Source organism: Ammospiza nelsoni, chromosome 1, assembly GCF_027579445.1.
Source record: "Ammospiza nelsoni isolate bAmmNel1 chromosome 1, bAmmNel1.pri, whole genome shotgun sequence".
Taxonomy (NCBI): domain Eukaryota; kingdom Metazoa; phylum Chordata; class Aves; order Passeriformes; family Passerellidae; genus Ammospiza; species Ammospiza nelsoni.
Window position 1 is genome coordinate 16,967,711 of NC_080633.1, and position 22,320 is coordinate 16,990,030.

The 22,320-nt window shown below is 44.0% G+C and overlaps 1 protein-coding gene across 1 annotated transcript; it reads right to left on the reverse strand.

The window, feature by feature from the left end:
- Positions 1-6,377: 6,377 nt before the first annotated feature.
- On the reverse strand, positions 6,378-21,655 carry LOC132078144 (mycocerosic acid synthase-like). Its single transcript, XM_059480099.1, has 6 exons — positions 21,541-21,655; positions 20,679-20,832; positions 19,564-19,724; positions 16,593-16,796; positions 16,308-16,489; positions 6,378-12,455 (listed from the first exon to the last, which is right to left on the reverse strand). The coding sequence occupies exons 1-6, from the start codon at positions 21,653-21,655 to the stop codon at positions 6,900-6,902; spliced, it is 6,372 nt and encodes a 2,123-aa protein (XP_059336082.1). The 3' UTR covers positions 6,378-6,899.
- Positions 21,656-22,320: the final 665 nt, after the last annotated feature.

Below are 22,320 nucleotides of genomic sequence, written 5' to 3' on the forward strand. Positions count from 1 at the left end.
TTACCTTGGAAAATAGCTCAAGACAGTGTCAGAAGCCCACTTCTCACACCTTTGCTCACAATCTCCATGGGCCTTCCTTTCCTAGTGTAGGAGCATTCTGGGGGGGCTTCAGGCACTGTGGCATGGAATGGAAGGAGACATTTGAATACAGTGAAGCTGAGCTGTTTCTGTGGCTGCTGTTCTCAGCATCCCCCTGCACCCAGCTGAACCTCTCTGTGCCAGCCTGGGGCACCAGCTCTGGCAGGATTTCAGCTCACAGTGTGGCTCCCGTGGTGCTGATTTGCCCTGTCTCAGCTGTCACCTGGAGCTCATGCAAGTTCATGCACCGAATTAGCTGGAATGCCTTTGGGATACAATTCTCGAGAGACTCTGTCCTGCCAGCAGACTGGATTATCTGAGAAATATCTCCTTAGTTGGCAGCACAGTGCATTTATTTCATCGGCTTAGTGCGATCAGGATCTGTCAGCTTTGAGAGATCTGCTCTGCAAATAAATGACTTAGGCACCAAGAACTATGCAGGGGAAAGCCAGAAGTCATTGTCCCAAAACATTTGCTCTTCTCACAGTAAATCTCACAAAGAATTGAGTGTTCCTGTCAGGGAGAGACAGATGTGTGTGTGTATTTCTAACACTGTTCTTGTGCCTGATTACACCTAAGTGTGCAAAGCAGCTCAGCAGCATGCTAAAAGAAGGATGAGCTGAAAGCTTTGCAAGGATGTATCTTCCTTGTCTCTTGCCCTTTGGCATGTAGAAGTACAGGCAGACACTCAGTGAGGCTGAATGAAGGATTAAATGGTTTTGCCAGTACAAACATACATCTCTAAGTCATTTCTGGCTTAGAGCCCAAGTCATTTTGGCATGACTGAAAACATTACTTACAAATTTACCGCTGTGTTTGGAAAGCTGAGAGTTGTAGCTTTTGAGAGGTATTGGCACAGTGCTTAATAACAGCAGAGCCCTTAAAAATATGGCAGGATTAGGACTGACAATAAGAAGCCAGAAGAATACTCAATCCACACAGGCTTATGTGAGGAAAATTTTAAGAAGCAACTGGTTAAAAGTGTTTCTTACAGAGTCATTTTAAAGCCTGAAGGATGAGACAAGAATGGATGTTTCCTCCCTGTGCCGGACCCAGCAGCCTCAAGCAGACAGCAGCATGTTCATTCCTTGATGAGCTGATGTGGAAAGTTCTCTGATTTCAGTTTAACTTGGCAGTGTTTTAGGTCCTTTCCTTCAAAACAGAAGAATCAAAGCCATTAATTGGACATCTAAGGTCATGATGCACTCGTCTTTCTATCTGAAACTAGACTTCTGTCCTCACCAAAGCAAATTCCAAGTATTTCCATGACCATCAGAAGGTAGGATATTTAGAAGTTTTCCATGCATGTCTTCTGTTTTGCTTTGTGAACTGACTGCAGGGAGGAGAACCAGTGGTTTCTCTTTTTTTCTTATGTATTGCCAAAGGGAGTGTTTTGCTCTGCTTTTCAGAAAATGAGGAAATTCTAAAAATTTCACCTTGTCATTGGGTAAAAGTAGATAGGTCCTCTCCCACTTTTTCTTCTTTTTTTTTTTTTTTTTTTTTTTTTTTTTTTTGTAGTCTGCTTTACAGTTAAAAAATATTGATTTCTGTTGCTTTTGCTAACTGTGCAGTAAGTGTATTTGTTACTTTGAAATGTCAGGATGAACATCTGGTTTTGGTGCTCATTAGTCAGCCAAGTTGGGAAGCTCTGAATATTTTGCCAAAACATTAACCCATCTCTGAATTTATAACTAATATCAGGAAAATCACTAGGGGAATGTAAGCATGTGTAGACTGTGTAACAGTCAAGGTCAATTCTTACAAGATAATTTTTACTTTATTAATTTTATCAATGTGGTTCACAGACAGCTGCTTCCAGTTCATAGGAAAATATTTTTATCAATGAGCAGCTTTAAAAATATGCAGCTCAAATTATTTCATAATAAATGTACATCAGTGAAATAATTTTGGGAAATAGAAACATATTTTGGAACTGAGTCATGAGCAAGTGATAGATATGAAACAAACCAAACAAAGGAGAAGCTAACAAGCAGTTAGCTTCTCCTTTAAGGTTTCATAGCTGTAAACCTCTGACAGGTTTCAGTATTGTTTTTGCCTCCCTGGTTTTGATGTTTCCAACTCAAGCCCGCATTTCAATATTCACTTTTCATCTGACTGCTGTGGTCATGACTGTTACCACGAACTTGAGCCAGCAGATAAAGTGCTGCCAAGGCTTCAGCAACAAATAAACATGGCAATTGAAAACAGCAAATGAGCCTTATGGAAAGAAAACAGGGAAAAAGAGAAACCAAGCAGGCTGCTGGCTGCTGAAAATTTTCAGGAACTGTTTCCTGGAGCTGGCATCTCATCATCCTCCTGTCCAGCTGACAGACTCCCAGGCCGGTTCTGGTGCAAGGGAAAGGTGCAGAACTGTCAGGCCATGGCAGAAGCCAAGCGAGGAACGTGGCAGGGACAGCTCACCCAGCATGGCCTGGCCTCTGTGGGAAATGAACTTGAATGACTAAAAATGTTTTGTGTGGTATCTGTCTCCTGCAGCCGACTGCCCAGCTCCCAGGGAGAAAGGAGGAACACCTGGGGAGAGCTGGGTAACATGGTGAGATTGAGGGCACTCATGGGGCCAGAATTGAAGACTCTGAGGGTTCAAAGACTTTAAGCCACTGCAGTAGTGCAGGGATCTCCTGTGGTCAGTGGAAACAAGGCACCCTGGAGATGGGGCACGATGGGCAGAGGGCTTCCTGCTGCCCTTGGCCCGTCCCAGCTGCACAGCTCAGGGGTGTCAGCCTCGGGAAGTGCTCACAGGCAGGAGGCACCACTGCTGAGAAATGGCTCTGGGACTGGGAACTCCCCACTGAAAAGCTTGTTGGAGAAGCTTTCTCCTTTAGAATACCAGCACAGCTCCATGCCATGACCAACTGAGCTGTGTCCCTTAAGTTTCACAGGGCAGACCCCATCACATCAAGCTACCCTTTGCCTAAAACATCCTAGTTTGCGTCTTCTCAGCAACTCTTCATATTGTCAAGTCTAGCCAGGCCATAAGTTTCTGGTACATACTGGTACCCAAAATGTGAATTCTCCCTGATCTCAGGAAAAACTGTTGAAAATGTGACCCAGGATTTGGATCAAGTCCTGTGATTGAATTTATGTCTGAAGTTAAACTAGCTATTGTATTTCTAGCCATTGTAGTTCTATTTCTATTTCATTTTCTGTGTTTCTATAAATCACAGACTATGGCAAGCTCTTTATGGATTCTGCACTTGCACATTCTATGTACCAGAGTAGGTAGCAGAGAGAGCAGAATATCTTACTTGATGTGTTTTTACAGGCACTTTGTAAACATCACCAATATGACTTTTATAATTATTTTATGATAAACTGTAATGGCAAGAAGCCAGGCATTGCCATAAGTTTCTTGTGATCAAATGGGTACTGGGGAACCAGCACTGGGACACTGAGGCAAGTGATTCAGGAAAAGAGCAAACAATGTACAGATGGGCTGCCAGTCTTTATTGCACACCAGATCAAAGAGGTTTGTGATATCCAGTGTCAGCGCACGAGGAGTAGTAATCCTTATTTTCTGCAGAGTGTCTATCACATATCACATAACCTTGAGGATGTGTTTGCTCACTTTTTTCCCTCCTATTTCTGTGCTATTGCTTGCCTAAAACCAACACAGCCCTATTTTTTTATGCATTGCTCAGTGACCTCCTCTGCAGAAGCAGTAACCCCAGCCAGTAAGGAATCCACTTCTATTTGTTTAAGTTCAGGGGGTTTTTCCATAGTTTCTAGTAGTGGAGTCAAGCTATGGAACACACCCCGGACATTTAAAAGATGAAGACAGAGATTTCTTCTGCTGAGCACTAAAACCAAAATCACCAAAAAACCTGACATTTCTGTGGGCAGGTAACTTGGCAGGTCTAGAGAGAGCAATTGATTTCTTGCATTCAGTTGCTCAGCTGTGTTTTCTATTGCCAGTTTGAGACATTTGTTTTGGTAGTGGCACTACACAATCCCCCATTTCTCCATTCTTTTCACATTAGACCCTCTCTGTGTTGGTCAGCTCCAAATCCTTCTCTACCAGAAAATTGACTCTTTTGGCCTCATGTGACTCCAAGATACTTGCTCTTCTGAAGCACATACTACCCTGAGCAGGGCACAGTTCTCTTACAACTGAACCCCTGAAGCCACTAGTTGTCACTCTACATGAATCTCTGACATTGCAGCTGCAGGGCTTGGAGTGTCAATCATGCATAAGGAGTATAACTTAGACATATTTATATGGTTGATTTACTTATACTCAGATCAACATCTGTCTTCCACTGCACTTTGTCCTAAACTGGAAGTTTAACTCACAGGGAATTGAAAGGAATCCTCGGTTTAAGAGGAAAGCATGGCTCTATTCCAGATTATGCATCTCCTTCAATTAGCCTCTGAACAATACTAATCCCAAACTGCTTGTTTGGGATTACCAGAAACTGTATTCTGCATGATAAAATCCATGGTCTCCTCCATATTTTGTCTGCCAGACTTCAGTCTGTCATAAAAAATTGGGGGAGTACATTCTAGGAAATACACAATTGATATACACTGCAAATGATCTGACTGGGAGATTACTGGCCTCAAAGACTTTCTAGAGTACAGCTCTTGAAATCCACTTCATGTTTTTTTCTAGGATAAGATTTCTTTTTTTGGTGAGTGATAAACTTTGCATTGAGGGTGCTAGCCTTTGAAAAAACTATCCATGAAAATTATACAAGAACAGGTCAGGTCTATCTTCCAGAGTCACATGTTGTTGTCAAAATCGTCAAAAATCAACACTGCAGATGTAAAAAGAGCAGCCTGTCTGGTCTGTGAGGTGTGTCAGCTATTCTTATCTCTGCTAGGGATTTGAGTTGTTTCTCTACAATTTCTCTGGTTAACTGGTTTATTTGATAACCAGTTCTGAACAGATGAAATCCCTTTTATGCTCACACTGGGAACACCCAGATGAAGAGCCATGTGAACACTTTATTGCATTTTTAGAATGGGAAACCTGAATAGTAGCAAATATCTGCTATCTTTCATCTGAATATCATATGACCAGGGAGTGTTTTCACCAAAATCCAGAATCAAGACTTGTTCCAGGCTTAAATCCTGACTACATTGTCCATCCACATCACTGGCAGCACCAGGCTCAGTAATCCTGGAGGGACTCCAGTTCCTCCTGAATAAGGTGTATTTATATTCTTATTCCAGTTATTTTTAAGACTGTCTTGTGAGCTCAGAATTGATTTAGTCTGTCCTGATAGATATTGTCCACAGACACTGTGAACAGGATTTAGTTTCTCAGGAGAGCAGGTGTGAGTTTAAGGTCTATCTAAAGGCCTCCTCCAACTCAAACTATTCTTCTATACATTTCCTGGAAACTCCTTAAAAGTTTCCTTCCACTTTGGACAAAGGAGTGTAAAAAGATATAGATATTTTTTCATTAAATCCACTCTGTGATTAGTAAACACACCCAAACCAAGCATAAGCATCTCCCCTGTATAGAACAAATATTTTGCAATTAATCTAGTGTACCATTCTTGCTGTTTCATTTCTCTTTGGAATCCCAGGGATGCTAACAGGGAGGTTCTAGGACAATGTTATTTGAGTATAATTTGGTGAGTAGCTGTGGAAGTACCTTTCTTAGATACCGTTTATGGAGAAGGTTTAATGCTAAATTTATATTACACGGTAGGATTTAATACTACTAGCATGTCCTGTAGGAAAAGATAAATTTAAAATGCTGATTCCTGCTTAATCAAAGGCACTTATAACTTCTTCTCTGTAACGCAAAGTACTGTCTTCACTGTCGATTTACCTAGAATGATTTGTCCTGACCTGAAGAGGCTAACAGAAGAGGATCCCTGTTCAAAGCAGTAGATAAGACTGTCATGTCTTCATGAATTTCAGGTGGTATATAAATTCACAGGTAATGACAGTGTGCAATATAGCAAACTATATTCTGTGTTTGACTTCAACACAAAGCATTTGCTCTTATGTTCACAATAGAAGATGTCTTCTTACAAGTATTAAAATTATTTACTATAGTAAGATTTAAAACAATACAATGCTCTGGTTTTTAATAATAATATATTATAAAGTATACTGGAACTTCTAGAATTGGATCCCTATTACATAAATATCATTAAACTTTTCCATCTGTGGGCTCTCCTTTCAAAAGTGTGAGGTAGGTCTCACAGTAAGAAAATAAGAGCACATGTTTGGATTAGGAAAATTTAAACTATGGCAGTGAATGAAGGACAAAAACAATAAAATAAGAAGAAATTACACTTAAGCTTATGTATTTTAAACTCTTCTACTACTCCTGTTTATTTCAGTTTTCATAAAATGGTTAATGCAATTTAAAATCCAGTTGATTTACTGTATGCTTAGCACATGGTACATTTTTATTATTTTTGAAAACATAAGGAAAAAATCAAGTTTCCTTTTTGATAAGAAACCTTAAAATTCACAACATTTAAAGGACTTTCAAAATAATGCTTATAAACATTGCATAAACAAATTACTTGATAAGTGATTCATTTTCATAACATTAAAAAAAAAGAAAGCTATATAAAGAATACAACATTGCCAAAATAATCTTAGGCTGCTTTAAATGTATATTCATAATGTAGAGGTGCAAACATTAACAAGCCAAACAACTGACTGAAATTAATACAGCTAGCAGAATAATGGCAGAAGAACCTGGGGTGGGTTTTTCTGAGTCAGTCCAGATGAGTACATTCAGCATCACCAGACGTTCTGCAATTACACATTCTGACATGCTGCAAAGGGCCTGAGTATTGTCCAAGTTACACAATTCCTGACTGGGGAGATTCCTATAGCCAGCTCCCATTTTCTGCACTTTCAATCACAGCATTCTTCTTTCCAGCTGTTCCATCTGCGTCGCTTGTTTCTTCAAACACCGCCACTAAACTTGACAGAGTTGTGTGAGGATCAAGCAGTTTCACAACGGGTATGTCCACCTTTCTCTCCCGAAAGACACGGTTCTGAATTGTCATGGCTAACATCGAGTCCATGCCCAAAGACGAAAGTGGCGTATTCATGGTTAGTTCATCTGCATTCACTCCTGTGAGGTCACTCATCAGTGAGGTGATGTAGTCCTCAGATTTGAGAAAGGCAGTCTCGGGGACTTCAGCTTCCTCAGATGTTTCCATCTTGTTCATGTAATCTTCTGACATAAGTGTTACAAAGCGACTTTTGAGGGAAATAATCTGACGAAAAACATGATGATACAAAGTGTGAAAGTTCAATTTGGCAACAGATTGCTGCGGGTTGTTTATAAGTAAGGTCTTCCTGAGATAGTCATGAATTTCATGCACTTGCAGAATGTCTACGCCCTTGGATTCCAGAATGCTCTGAATGAGGTCTTGGTTGAGCAGAATGCCGAGGTTCAAAGCACCCCAGTTAATGGCCTGGCCTGAGAGCCCACAGTTCCTCCTGTAGAGGCAGAAGAGATCCAGGAAAGAGTTTGCAGCTGCATAGTTTGTCTGGGTGGCATTGCCCAGAAAGGAAGCAACAGAGGAGTAGCACACAAAGTAGTCAAGCTCCTGGTCTCTGGTAGCCCAGTGAAGATTTAGGGTCCCTGCTACTTTTGGGCTCAGCACTTTGTGGAAGTCAGCCAGCTTCAGCACTTCAAGGTGGCCGTCGTGTATAGCAACAGCACTTTGGAACACCCCTTTGATGGGACTCCCCACAAAGGTGGTGGCAATGGACTGGAAAGCTTTCTCAACATCGCTGCTCAAAGTCACATCACACTGCACAGACACTACTTTGCTCCCTTTGTACTGCTGCTGCAAAGCCCTTAACTCTTCTTGCTTCTCACTGCTGGGAATTCTCCTGGACAGAATTGCAATACACCCTCCCCCATTCTCAGCTATGAATTTCACTGTTTCAAAGCCAAGTCCAGTGAGCCCCCCAACTACTACATAAACAGCATTCTGCTTGAACAGCTGCTTCTGGGGCTCGTACAATGGGATATCTGAAAGCACACTGATGTCCTTCTGCCTTCTCAGGACAGCAAGGGGGACAGAAGTGCAGGTGAAATAGGACATCACAGAATTTAGCCCTTCAAAATTCTCAGTCTGCTGAAAAACAGAACCTGAAAGATTTCTAAACCGTTTCATATCCATGGAACTGATCCAGGCATGTACGGTCTTCTGCACTTCCTTTAGAGGTGCTTTCCGGAAAAGGCGGGCAACAGCAAGGATATGAAAGCTGACGTTTTCATGATCAATTTCACTGACATTCTGGATGCATTCTGACTGTTGCCTGCCACACACGATCACCACATCTTTAAGAAAGGACATGTGGGCCAGGTCCTCCTGAGACAGTCTGTTGACTGGAGGAAGAATAACAAGGGCACTGCACAGGTTGATATATTGCAACATGTTAGGAGTGGGCTTTGCAAGGACTGTTCTCCAACCCATCTCTTCTGCTGCTGCAGAAAGAACATGGCACAGAACTGAGGATGGCTCTGTAGTAATAATACCCAATGTTCTGCCATGTTTTCCTTTGGGTAACCTCTGAGTGAAGATTTCCCATGCAATGATGAAGTATGACACACAAGGGACATTCTGGAGGAATGGGAATTTCCTTGCATGGAAACAAACTGTTCCTGGAATCTGAACTCTGGATGATGCAGCAGTGGGATAACATGAAACCACGTGATCTCCCACTTTCACTTTTTTCACATCACTGCCTGTTGCAGTGACTGTGCCACTGAAATCAAGAGCTAGAAGCCTGTGTTTGTCCCCTGCCTGGGAGTTCCAATACAGTGTATTACCAAAGTTACAGCTAGAAACACTAATGGGAAAATAATCTTCTGAGTGCAAACAAATTTTATCCACTTGAATTTCAACACTCTGTTTGTCAAGCTGAGTTGCAGTGCCACTGGATAATTCCCCAGACAAGTCTTTTGCTGTGTATGGATCAGAAGTGTACAAAGTGAATGATTGTGATTTCTGGAGTGATCTTACGGGTTGGATGTAATCTGCATCTACAAAAGGTGTGCGTCTGATTTCGGACACATAAATTCTTCCCTGGCTGATGCAGACTTCTGGATAGTCCCCACCTTTGTACTTGATAAGAACATCTGCTAACACTGAGATGTCCAGGGAAGTGGAGGAGCTGAGGTCAATCAACTGAAATGTGATTTCTGGAAATTCAACAATACAGGCTCTGGTCATGCCACACAATGCAAACCCACAGTTAATGTGGTCCACATATTTCTCTGTTGTTCTGTAGGTGATCACTCTGACAGAGCAGCGAGACCTCTTTTCTCTTAGGGCCACCACTACCTGGCGATAGGCTTCGCAGCACTTTGCCAACTGATCTACTGCTTTCCTCGAGGAATCTTCATTTAACTTTTGGATTCCCCACAGGAAGAGAATTTCATCATAATCCTTAACCTCTGCTCTCATTTTGTTCTGTGCATCGCCTTCCACGAGGCAGTCCCAGCCTTCATACATAACATATGTCGAAGCAGGATGCAAGTGTTTTTTGAGCTGTTCAGCTATCCCAAATTTGTCTGCAAACACAAGGACTCTGGGCTTAAACCCCAGATGTCCAATTGTCTGTGAAAGAGAGACTTCTTTCCATTTGTTTTGAAACAGAAACTCATTGTCTCTGGAAGATGATTCCCTCATGAAAGTGATGGCAACGCGCTTGAGCTCGGCCAAAACAGAGCCGTGTTTGTCCACAAAGCACCCACAGACCTCAAGGCAGTTCCCAGTGGATTTGCTCATTCTCATGTATATCATCATTTCCTCCTGCAGCGGGCGGAGCACCACCAGGCTGCCTATCCCTGAAGGAAAGCCTGCTCTGGAGTGGAGCGTCCTTGAGGTCAGGACAGCGGTCATCTGCAGAAAGCAGTCGAGCAGCACTGGGTGGATACAGTAGCTGTACATGTCTCTGGCGGTCTCCTCATTCACCTTTATGCTTGTTATAGCTTCCTTTAGCTCCTGGCAATAATGCACATCACTGAGCTGCCTGAATATGGAGCCATACTGAAAGCCAACCTGAGACAGTGCTTCATAAAGCTCCTCTCTGCTAATCACTGACTTGCATCTTTGATAGATGGCTTGCAAGGAGATGCTGCTTTCTTCCACCACACCTTCAAGGCCCTTGGCCACTTGGCCAGCAGCATAAACTGCGTTGGAGGAAGAGAGAACCTCAAAGGTTGTCATGGCTTTTTGTGGACTCAGCTTGATACTCAGCACTTGGGAATTCTGTGTAAGAACACACGGTGCAGAAAAACTGATACTCAGCTGGCAAGTGCTCAGAGGCACTTTGGGTTCTGAGCTGCTCATCACAGAGGCCAGACCAAGCTCCACATAGAAAGCACCAGGGACTAAGGCCACCCCATTGTTCTTGTGCTCATATAAGTACGGTGTCGTTTCCTGGGACACCAGGCAGCCAAACTCCAAGTTGTCACTGTTTATGCCGTAAATCAAAGAATGACCGGTGCTGACACCGCTTCGGCTTGCATGTTGAGGGATATCCAGGCTCATGAGTTTTTGGCGATCAAATTGGTATCGTGGAATGGCCACAGGAACACTTTGATACCCATTATAAAAGTGCTGCCAGTTGGGATTAAATCCCAGTTCAAACAGATTTCCTACCAGGGTGAAGAGTGTCTGATATTCTGCATCTGTTTGCAAAGAGGACAAGACCTTTGTGCCTTTCCCTAGTGTTTCTTTTATGCTTCGCTGCAGTGCTCGGTGAGGACTTATTTCCACAAACACCACGTTTTCCCTGCCTCTGGCTGCAGTTTGGATGGCTCGTGTGAAAGCAACAGGCTCACGAGTATGCTGCGCCCAGAATTTGCCCTGAGAAAAGTCATTTTCAGATGCAGCCATGCCAGTCAGTGTTGAAATCACTTCCATTTCCCCCTTCTGCTTTTCCAAAGGCTCTATCTGCTCCTCCAGCTCCCCGAGTATCATGTCCATGCTGGGGCTGTGGTACGCAGCTGGAACATTTAAAACATGAAGAAAGATGTTTCTCTGTCTGAAAGCTTCAGCTAACTCTCTCTGGACAGCTTCCACAGCCTCTACGCTCCCAGACAAGGTGCAGGAAATGGGGCTGTTGAAAGCAGCAATGCACACCTTTCCTGAGTAGGCATGCAGGCGTTCAGCAATCTCTTCAATGGGGATGTTTCCAACCACCAGCATTCTGCCGCTGGGAGTCTTTGCCTGCAGCCTGCTCCGGTGATAAATCACTTTGACAGCATCTGCCAGGGACAGGTACCCAGCAATGTGTGCAGCAGCAACTTCCCCCACCGAGTGGCCAACAACAGCAACAGGCTTGATACCCCAGTGCTTCAGGAGGGAAGCTACAGCAACCTGCAGGGCAAACAGCAAGGGCTGACAAAGCTCTGGATTCAACAAGTCCTTTGGGCTATGATTTCTTGCCGGCAGGAGGCTGATGGCAGCGTGCTGCTGAAAAAGGTCTTCTATTTCCTTACACTTGTCTCTGAACACCGGCTCTGAGCTTAGCAGTGCCTCACTGAACTCCTTCAGCGTGACACCATTGCCGCAGAACACAAACACCAGCTGTGGTTCCGCTTTGGATATGGCAGGTTCTGTGCTCGCTGCCAACCTCAGCTCTTGCTGCAAGTGTTGGAGGGAATTTGTGACAAATGCTTTTCGGTACCTGTAGCTGGCGTGGCTTCTTCTGCAGGCAGAGGTATAGGCCAGGCTTGGGAGAGTTACGGAGTTCCTTGCGCTCAGCTGCTCAGCTGTGTCGGCCATTGTCATCTGAAGGGACTTAGGGGATGCTGCTGACAGCAGAACTAATTCCAGGGGCTTCTTAAAGGCAGGAAGAGGCTCTGGCTGCTTCACCTGCCTGACTACAACATGAGCATTGGTTCCTCCAAATCCAAAGCAGTTGACGCCAGCTACTCTTCCATACTCACTGGATTCTTCCCAGGGCTCTACAGCTGTGGCAACAGCAAGGTTTAATTTCTCCGTATCAATGCTGCTCATCTCCTTTGAGTAATGCAAGGATGGAACAATCTTCCCATGATGCATCATCAGGAGCACTTTGATTAACCCGGCTGCTCCAGCAGCTGATTCAGTGTGTCCAATATTTCCTTTCACTGAACCGATTTTCAGAATGGAAACTCGGGAAGACCTCTTTTTGCTAATGACATTACCAAGGCTTTCAGCTTCTGTAGGATCTCCAGCAGCAGTTCCTGTGCCATGGGCTTCAATGTACTGCACAACTGAGGGATCAACACGACTTCCATAAATGCTGCGCAGTAACTTCTCTTGCTCTATTTGAGACGGTCTCGTGATTGGAGTTATAGACTTGCCGTTCTGATTGACTGCACTGATGTTTATCACACCCCAGATTTTGCTGTAGTCTTCCTTTGCCTGTTCCATGAAAAAGTGTAGTTTTCTTTAATAATACTAGTAGTCTATGGTTAAAGGTGTTACCATGAACCTTACAAGCCTGGTGCAAGCCCGTACCTTATCCTCCATGTAGGGGGTGAGGTAACATGGCAGCACATAGTCTGAGAGAGATCAAGAAAGATTTTGGGTTTGGGATATTTGCTAAGGAAATCTGAGGCATATGCTATTTTCTCCTCCATACTTCCAGTTCAAAGAAGCAATATTGAACAAAAAATACTGAAAACAACAATAGTTGAAAGGATCCATATAGAAAGAAGCAGACAGACTCAGTCTACTAAGACATGTCTCTGCAGCTGGTGCCATCACCAAGATTTTGGGGGTTTTGGCAATGATATGGCCTTTGCAGAGCCAGGCATGCTGGCATCAGATGGGGCTCACCTCTCTGAGTAACGAAGGAGAGTCTTTGCATGGGAACAAGCAAGACTCCTTGGAGAGCTTTAAACTAGTTATGATGGGGGAGGGCAGTAATATCAGGTTTGTCCCTAACTAACTGGGTAATAGTATGAAAAAGTTAGAGGGTACTTCTGAGGCCCCTCTGGAGGTGACTCTGAGATTTACCAGCCACACTGGAGCACACCAGCAGTCTTACAGAGACAAGCAAGGGGCTCCTGAGATAATAGAAGTCAACAGGGAAATATCAGAGAAACACCTTAGTACCTAAAGAAGGCTTACGAGGGATTACGTTGATCAAGCATCTACAGTCAAAGACACAACCACTAGACAGGGCTATGGGACATCCCTTCACACACCCACTGGAATATTGTCACCATAAAATACTTCTATTAAGTGCTGTACCCCCATGCATAGAGTATAGTGAACAAACAGGAGGAACAAGAGATCTGTGTGCAGCCATTGGGCTTTGATCCCATTGCAGTTATGGACATGGTGGGAGAGCTCCCGTGACTGCAGTGTTGTCATGAAGGGCCACCGGCTGTTTAGGAGAGACAGACCAGGAAAGTGCAGTGGTGGAGTTGCACTCGATGTGAAGCAACACTTGGAGTGTGCCGAGCTCTGCCCTGGTGAGGATAAAAGGGCGGGCTAGGAAGGGTGACACCGTTGTGGGTGTTCACCACAGGCCGCCCGATCAGAAGGAGAAAGCGGATGAGGCCTTCTGCAGGCAGCTGGAAGCAGCCCCACAGTCACAGGCCCTGGTTCTTGGGGGGCTTTGACTGCCCTGACATCTTCTGGAGAAGCAAAGCACAAGCAGTGCAGGAGGTTCCTGGAAAGCATTGATGACAATTTCTGTCCCAGGTAGTGAAGGATCCCACAAGGAATGCTGGGCTGCCTGACCTTAGACTAACAAACAGGGAAGGCCTTGCTGGACATGCAGCACTTGGGGCAGCCTTGGCTGCAGAGACCACGAGACTGTAGAGTTCAGTATTGAAGGAAGAGGTAGCAGGACAGAGAGACAGATTTCAAACTCCAGGACTGCAGGAGAGCTAACTTTAACATCTTTAGGGATCTTCTTGGAAGAATTCCAGGGGAGAAGACCCTGAAGGGAAGAGGGGTCCAAGAGAGTTGGTCGACATTCTAGGCTCACTTCCTACAGGTTCAAAGATAGTGCATCCCAATAAGAGAGAAAGCAGGTAAAGCGGGCAACAAACCTCTGTGGATGAATAAAGAAGTCCTATCATTACTCAGATGTAAGCCAGAAACATATAGGAGATGGAAGCAGTATCAGGCCACTCAGAGTGAATGCAGAGAGGTTGTCAGAGTAAGCAGAAATGAGACTAGAAAGGCCAAGGCACATCTGGAATGAAATCTGGCCAAAGATTTTCATGCTAACAAAAAGGGCTTTTTCAAATCCATCACAACAAAAGGAAAATTAAGGATTAATTTTAACACTAAAGGACTCCTGGATCCATTAGCAAATGGAGGGGGGAGCCTGGTAACAGGGGATGCAGAGAAGGCTGTGTTATTGAATGCCTTCTTTGCACCTATCTTAACTGACAAGACCAGCCCTCAGGAATTTCTGACCCAGGAGACCAGATTAAAGGAATGCTGAAAGGAAGAATTTCCCTTGCCCAAGTAGGAATGGGTCAGAGAACCCCTAAATGAACTTGACATCCACAAGTCCAGGGGCTTTGACAGGATGCATCCATGAGGTCTGAGAGAGCAGGAGGACAACATGGCAAGGCTGCTCACAATCATCTTTGAAAGGCAATCATAAGACATGCCTGAGGACTGGGAGAACCAATCTTCAAAATTGGCAAGAGGGACCCCAATCTTCAAAAATGGCAAGAAGAAGGACCAATGAACTACCAATCAGTCAGCCTCTCCTCAATTCCTGGAAAAGTGATGGACCACCTCATTCTGGAGGCCATCTCTGTCCACAAGGAAGATAAGGTGATCAGGAGTGGTCATGGATTCCTTGGAGGTAAATCATGTTTGATCAACCTGATTGATTTCTATGATGAAACCACCACCTGGATGAATGAGGGGAGAGCAGTGGGTATTGTCTACTTCAACTTTATCGAGGCTTTTGTCTCTCACAGTGTCCTCAGGAAGTGTGGACTGCATGAGTGGACAGAGACGTGGATTGAGAACAGACTGAATGGCAGGTCCCAGAGGGTGATAAGCAGTGGCACAGGGTCCAGTTGGAGACCTGTCACTAGTGGTATCCTCTGGTACCATATTGTTTAGTTTATTCATCAAGGCTTGGATGAAGAGGCAGAGCCTCCTCAGCAAGTTCACTATCAACACAAAGCTGGCAGGAGTGGCTGATACCCCAGAGGGCTGGGCAACCCTTCAAAGGGACCTCAACATGTTGGAGAGATGGACAGAGAAGAACTGTCTGAAATTCAACAAGGGCAAGTGCAGGGTCCTGTACCAGGGGAGGAATAACCCCCTGCACCAGGACAGGTTGGGGGTCAACCTGCTGGAAAGCAGCACTGTGGAGAAGGATCTGGGGGTTCTGAAGGACAACAAGTTGTCCATGAGCCAGCAGTGGGGGTCCAAGGAGGCTGATGGGATCCTGGGCTGTATTAGAAAAAGCATTGCCAACAGTTGAGGGAGGTGATCCTGCCCCTCTGCTCAGCCCTGGTGAGCCCAAAACAGGAATACTGTGTCCGGTTCTGGGTTCCTCAGTACAAGAAAGACATGGAGCTAATGGAGTGGGTCCAGAGGAGAGCTATGAAGATGATGAAGGAGCTGGAGCACCTCTCTTATGAGGAAAGGCTGAGGGAGCTGGGCCTGTTCAGCCTTGAGAAGAGGAGACTGGGAAGGGGCCTCATCAGTGTCTGTAAGTATCTTAAGAGGTGTCAAGAAGGTGGAACCAGGCCCTTGGTGGTGCCAAGTAACAGGACAAGAGGCAATGGGCTGAAACTGAAGCACAGGAAGTTCCACCTGAAAATGAGGAAGGAATTTTTCACTGTTCAAGTGACCAAGCAAAAGAACAGGTTGCTCAGAGAGGGATTGGATTCTCCCTCATTGGAGACAGAATGTGTCAAGAATCATCAGGACACAATACTGTACAACTTGATCTAAGACGACCCAGCTTGAGCAAGGAGTTTGGACCAGAAAATTCACTGTGGCCCCTTCCAACCTGAGTGATTCTGTGCTAATCACATGCTTTTTCTGTAGAGAAGAGAACAAAACAACACAACAAAGACAACAACCAGAATATTATGCTAACTTTTAAATGTGAGTTCCTTTCCCTACGTTAGGGAAAGTTAATAAATTCAAAATAAATGCTTCATTATTCTTAAACTTAGATTGGAAAAACTTCTCTGGAATAGACATTATTAGAGCTGAAGACACAAAATTCAGACAAGCAACCAGTCTTAATTCAGGCTGCTTCACAAAAAATCTTACCTTTTTCAGCGGTTTGAGGAAAACAACACCACAGCCTTCTCCCCTTCCATAGCCATCTGCTTTTTTGGAGAAGGGTTTGCTTATGCCCTCTGGAGAGATCATTTTGGCTTTAGTGAGAGATACAAAGGTGCGGGGGTGAATGATGCAGTTCACCCCACCACAGATTGCTGCCTCACAATCTCCTGGAGTCAAACAGAAACATATTCATGTTGAGATGGCCCTGGTGATAGACAGAAATGGTAGGAATTCTGATTTTGTTGTCCAGCACCTCTTCAGTCCCATTACCTGATTTAATGGCTCGCAAGGCATAGTGCAGAGCAAAAAGAAAAGACGAACACGCAGTGTCGACAGTCAGAGATGGTCCAGTCAGATTAAATGTGAAAGAGACCCTGTTGGCAGCAATGCTCATTGCTGTTCCAGTACCATCATAATGATTTATTTCATCCACAGCTCTGCTGGCCATGATTTCATAGTCTCGATTCATGAGACCTGGAAAACATCAGATACATGTCAAGTTAACCCAAGACAACAATAGGCATGTACAGCTCAAAACCTGGTGGTGTGATTTCGTTTTCAGTGTTAAGATGAAACCATATGGCATCAGTTCTCCTGTCATGAAGCTTTGCTCCAACACAAGTCAAAGGGAGAAGTCACCGCAATTTCCCCTAGATTCAGCATACACAAACCTAGCTAACAGTGGAAATTCCTACCTCTCCAAGAAATGACAGGAAATTCCTACCTGCCCAGGAAATGCCCTTTCTGATAGCTCAGCTCACTCTATCATGCAGCTAAGATCTCTGGAGTCTGCTTAGACATCTGTATCCTGCTTTGAGACTGAGATACACTTTTGAGACTCAGATTGTTTTAGTTTAGCTATGACAAGATTTATCAACAAGTTACAAAGACGGTAGTTCAGACATAAATGTACAAGACATTAGCTTCATTTCCTCACATGTACCAAGTTAAAGGTCACAGCACAAACTACATCCAATACTTTGTTTTTATCTTTTTTTTCACACTTGCAACCAATAAGAAATAGTAAAGAAGAGCAGGGCCTGTGAGACCAGTTGTGTCCTCTTTCTGGGAATGCAACGTTTGAAATATGGTGGATCCCCAAGTCCATGAGCACATGTGGAAAGCGCAGTAGCTCTATTCAGAGAGGAAGGAATAGTGCCCTCAATGGAAGAAGAACATCTCTCTGACTAAAGTAATCTAAAACATTTCCCCTATAGGTGCATCAAGCAAACTCCCTCAGAAAACTCCTTTTTAAAGAGACACAGATTACACCAGCAATAATGTGCCGATACTCTACTATTATCCTTTAAATATCTTTCAACAGCATCTGGTATCATCTTGTCTGTAACTTTTTGGGAGTAACAAAGGCAGTCAGACAAGTGCACCCTGGTACCATTCTAATGTCCACAGGAGGATTTCTGCTGCTTTAAAAGGATAGTAATCCCCAGAACACCTCAACCAAAATTATACTGGAAAACAGCATATTGGGGGGAAAGTGTAGGCCTGTGTAGAAGCCCAGAAGATAAGGAGCTAATGTGTACGTGTCAAACACCGATTGCCAGATAGCCAGGGAGCCATCCAAGGATTGTCAGTAATAACCAAGAATTGTTAAAAAAACCACAATGAGATGGGACCATGTGGAGGTAGGGCAGCATTTCTCTGGGATAAACATCCTTGTTCTGCTCCACAGAGGCACAATCACAGAATCAACTAGGTTGGAAAAGACCACTGAAATCAAGTCCACTGCATGGTGAAACACCACCATGCCGAAAAGACTATGGTACTAAAAGACACATCCAGTCTTTTCTCAAACACTTCCAGGGACACTGACTCCACCACCTCCAGGGACACTGACTCCACCACCTCCCTGGGCAGCTGATTCCTGTATCAAATCACCCCTTTCTGTGAAGAATTTCTCCATAATGTCCACTCTAAACCTTCACTGGCACAGCCTGAGGCCATATCCTCTCATCCTGTCTCCAGCTGCCTGTGAAAGAGGTTGATCCCCATATCACTACACCCTCCTTTCAAGCATTTGTAGACAGCAATAAAATCACCCCTGAGCCTCCTCTTCTCAGGCTATACACCACCAGCTCCCTCAGCTGTTCCTCACAGGACTTGTGCTCCACACACTTCCCCAGCTCTGATGCCTTTCTCTGGACTTACTCCAGCACCTCAATCTCCTTCCTGAATTGAGGGGCCCAGAAGTGGACACAGAACTCAACCATGTGGCCTCACCAGTGCCATACACAGTTGGAAGAATCACTGCCCTGCTCCTGTGGTGACACTATTGCTGACACAGGCCAGGACGCCACTGGCCTTCTTTGCCACCTGGGCACACACTGGCTCATGTTCAGCTGCTGACCACCAGCACCACCAGGTCCTTTTCTGCTGGGCGCTTTCCTACCACTCTACCCCCATCAACAAACAATGGGCAGCATCAGGACAGAAGCAGGAATGAAATATTGACCCAAGGTAAGTCTGGGGAGGATGAAGACTACCCAAGAACCAAGACCTACAAAAAGGTCTGAAAGAAGGAATTGGACATGATAATTTGTATAGAAAGAGAGCAACCCGTCCTCAGGGCAGGGAAACATATCTATAAAAAGGTACCCCCAACAAATCTGGGGGGTCCTCCAAGACCCTGGACATCTCATTTGCCAGACCACCATTGGAACAAGGACCGGCAATCTCTTTTTCTTTTTCTCTCTTTCATTCTCTCTTCTCTTTCTCTCTCCCTTTCTTTAACTCATCTCCTCCTTTCCCCCTTTTCTTCCACCCTACACCATTATCCCCAACGCACTGCCATGCGCTGATGTAGCAAGTCAGGGACTAACATTCCAATTTCCATGCCAAGTATGTAACGTAGTAAGAAAACATCTCCTGCAGAGAAAGAAATTACTCATCTTGGGTGTTCCCTTCCCCTTAAGGGTGGAACATCACAGCCTGGCTTGGGAGTATCTTTTCTAAGAAGGCTTGGGCTGCAGATGCAGTTTCCTGCTTCCCTTCAGTGCCTGAACATAGGAAGAAGAGCACCAAAAAGAGATACAGGAATTGTACCATGAACTTCTAGAGTAGCCTGGTAATTCTTACCAAAAGTAACCACTAGTGCCATAGCACAGTAGCTTTAGATCTCCAGTCTAGATCCAGTGCTAGATAACATATTGAAAGGTTATGAAGGATTGCTCCAATCCTTGTGAGCTTCAAACACACTTTCTTTGACATGAAATTTTCATCTTACCAATAAAAACACCTGTTTTGGTGCCACTGATAGATTCCACAGGGACTCCTGCATCCTCCAGGGCTTTGTATGTGCACTCCATCAGTAATTTCTGTTGTGGATCCATGCGTTCTGCTTCCATATTATTAATCCCAAACAGGTGGTTGTCAAATGAATTAAATCTGAAATACACCGACCAGAATAAAATATGACAGATGTATAGAACATCCATTTACTTCTAGACCCAGTAAACATCTTTTGCAACTTCATGAAAAGCTGAGCAGTAACTGGTGTTTTGGCCACAGTTCCCATTTATGAAATTCAGAAGAAAATGTTTATAAGCCAAAGATGCTTCATTTTATCAATGCTTCTGCATTTCAGAGTTAAGAGCCCACTCCTACCCATTTCTATTCTCGTGGTTATTGCACTGCTACCAACTGGACTCCTCAAACTATGAAATGTGCAGAATGAGACTCCCTCTGCAGTAATGTGGTCAGAGCTTCAACAAGTTATAAACAAAATGAGAATCTCTCCTCACTGCAAAGAATCCCCCACAAAACCTAGTTTTCTAGGTTTGTTTTCTTGGGGTTTTTTTCAGATTATTTTCAGCAAATACAGACCAATGCTCTAAATTTAAAACCAAAAAGTAGAGGATCAGCTCAGGTCTGTTTTCAACAGATACCCATGCTTCTCTAAAAATACATTCATAAATACTTTGTGTGTATTTATATTTAAAAGCATCTTCAAAATAGGCCCATGCTTACAAAAGACCAAGTCCAACTTTAATCTTGGATCCCAAGATCAGATTTATACGGTCTTCTATAATTTCTTGATTTCAGAGCAGGATTCAATATCTAACATGGGACTAAGCATTAAAGTAATTCTGGATCCTATGGTTCAACCCTGCCAAGTATAAATTTCAGGAGACAATAAGATTTCTTCTGTGCATGTCAGCTTCTCCTTTGAATGAAGCTCTACACCCTGAGGATTTTAGGTGAATGTGGGATTCAAATAAAAGACACTTATTTTAACCTTACTGTAATTTGCTATTCTTCCCCCTATCACAGCCCCTAAGCAGCTGTGCCCATAGTCTAAGTACTACAAAAGTCAGTGGTGCAGCAGGATAACAGACTCACTCATCCAGAAGAGCAGCTCGTGTTGTACATATTTTTCCTGGCTTGTTACCATCTGCATCATACCACTCTTTGGTATTAAACCTCTCGGGGGGGATTTCTACGGTGCAGTTTTTGCCTTCCACCAGGACCTTCCAGAAATTGTCAATTCCATCTCCTGTTGTACAAAGTTTTTAAAAGAGATTAAATGATGTGCTGCCCCTCCCCATGCAGACTCAGAAATGCACAATCAGCAACAAGGACCTCCCACCTGTAAATCTAGGCTGCTCAAGCAGGCTTGCCACAGAAAGAAGTGATCATTCTTTAGTGAGAGGAAAATGAAAAAGTATGACTGATCCCCTCACTGCTTGTCTAAAAGCAAAGGAACCCCACAAAATCCTTGACCACCTTCTCTCTGCCATCTCAGTGCGTCTACTCCACCTACTGTAATAAAGCAAGAAGCTTTCTTTTAGGAAAACCCCATCTGTTCATATTACAGGCATGGCTAAGATAAGAATGTCCAGCCCTTCATCTGCCCTGTTCCTATGGATGCAGAGTTCTGTAACACTACACAATCACCCAGCCAGTGAACACACAGAAAGTTCAAATCATCCCAGACCTATCCAGCTCATTTGTATGAGTTTCATGTGCACCTCAATGCCCTGCCCACAGCCAGCACTTCAGCTTCTTTTGTCTGTCTGTCTGTCAGCAGACAAATTTAAACTAATCCGTTTCCACCACAGCACCACCTTTCAAAAAGATCCCACAAGCAACAAAGCAACAATCCAACTAAGGGGCAAACCAACAACTGTTGGTTTCCTCCATTTCAACATTAATAAAACTCTCTGATTTCAAACAGCCTGCTTTGCTTTTACCCCAAAGTTACCTCCAGGAAAGTTGCATGCTATTCCAACAATAGCAACTTCATCTGCAGTCTCGATCTCCATCTCCGGGGCTGCACAAGACAGAAGCACTGTCAGTCCAGTCCAGCAATTATGCATTTACCATTGAATAAATATTAGGTTAAAGCATGAACTTCTGACAAACACACAAACTTGTTTAAAACTTACTTAATCTGGAATGATCTACTGCTGGTGGTGGCGACAAATAACACTGCCCGCAAGAGCTCTTACTACGTTATTCCTCTTGTCTCTACTTCCAGAGGGAATTCCCCACTTAATTCCCCAAACTCTCTCATGCACACACACTTCCTCTTTACTGTTTAACCTCTGCTAACAAATGGTGAATCTTTTCAACAAATTAGATGGCAAAGACAAGCATTCTCTTTGGGGTCAAATTAAATACCCCAGGATAGAATTGACAGATGATTTCTTTTTCCTTGATTCTGAGAAAGGAACTTGTCAGAAGAGAATCAATTCAATTGACCTAATTAGAACTCACTAGGAAGCCCTGCTCTAATCCCTACCGTCCTCTTGGACTTCCTTCTACCCACAAAGAGGAGAAGACTCCTCTGGAAAGGTTTTGTGGGGGATTCTTGGCAGTGGGGAGAGCTTTCCATGCCAGGGATAGCACAGCACGTCTCAAAGAGCTTTTCTCAGTCACTGACTGACAGTAGTGAAGCAGAGATTAGGCTGTTTCACAGCCCCACACATTACTCAGAGTTAATATTTCTTGGGGGTTTGCTTTGAAAGGTGAAATTAGGAAT

Excerpts from the sequence above, each read along its gene's own strand:
- LOC132078144 (XM_059480099.1), bottom strand. The coding sequence starts at position 21,655 with ATGCATAATTGCTGGACTGGACTGACAGTGCTTCTGTCTTGTGCAGCC. Across the intron at positions 19,725-20,678 it reads CGAGCTGCTCTTCTGGATGA|ATTTAATTCATTTGACAACC; the intron begins GTGAGTCTGTTA and ends GGTGTATTTCAG. Across the intron at positions 16,797-19,563 it reads CAAAACAGGTGTTTTTATTG|GTCTCATGAATCGAGACTAT; the intron begins GTAAGATGAAAA and ends GATGTTTTCCAG.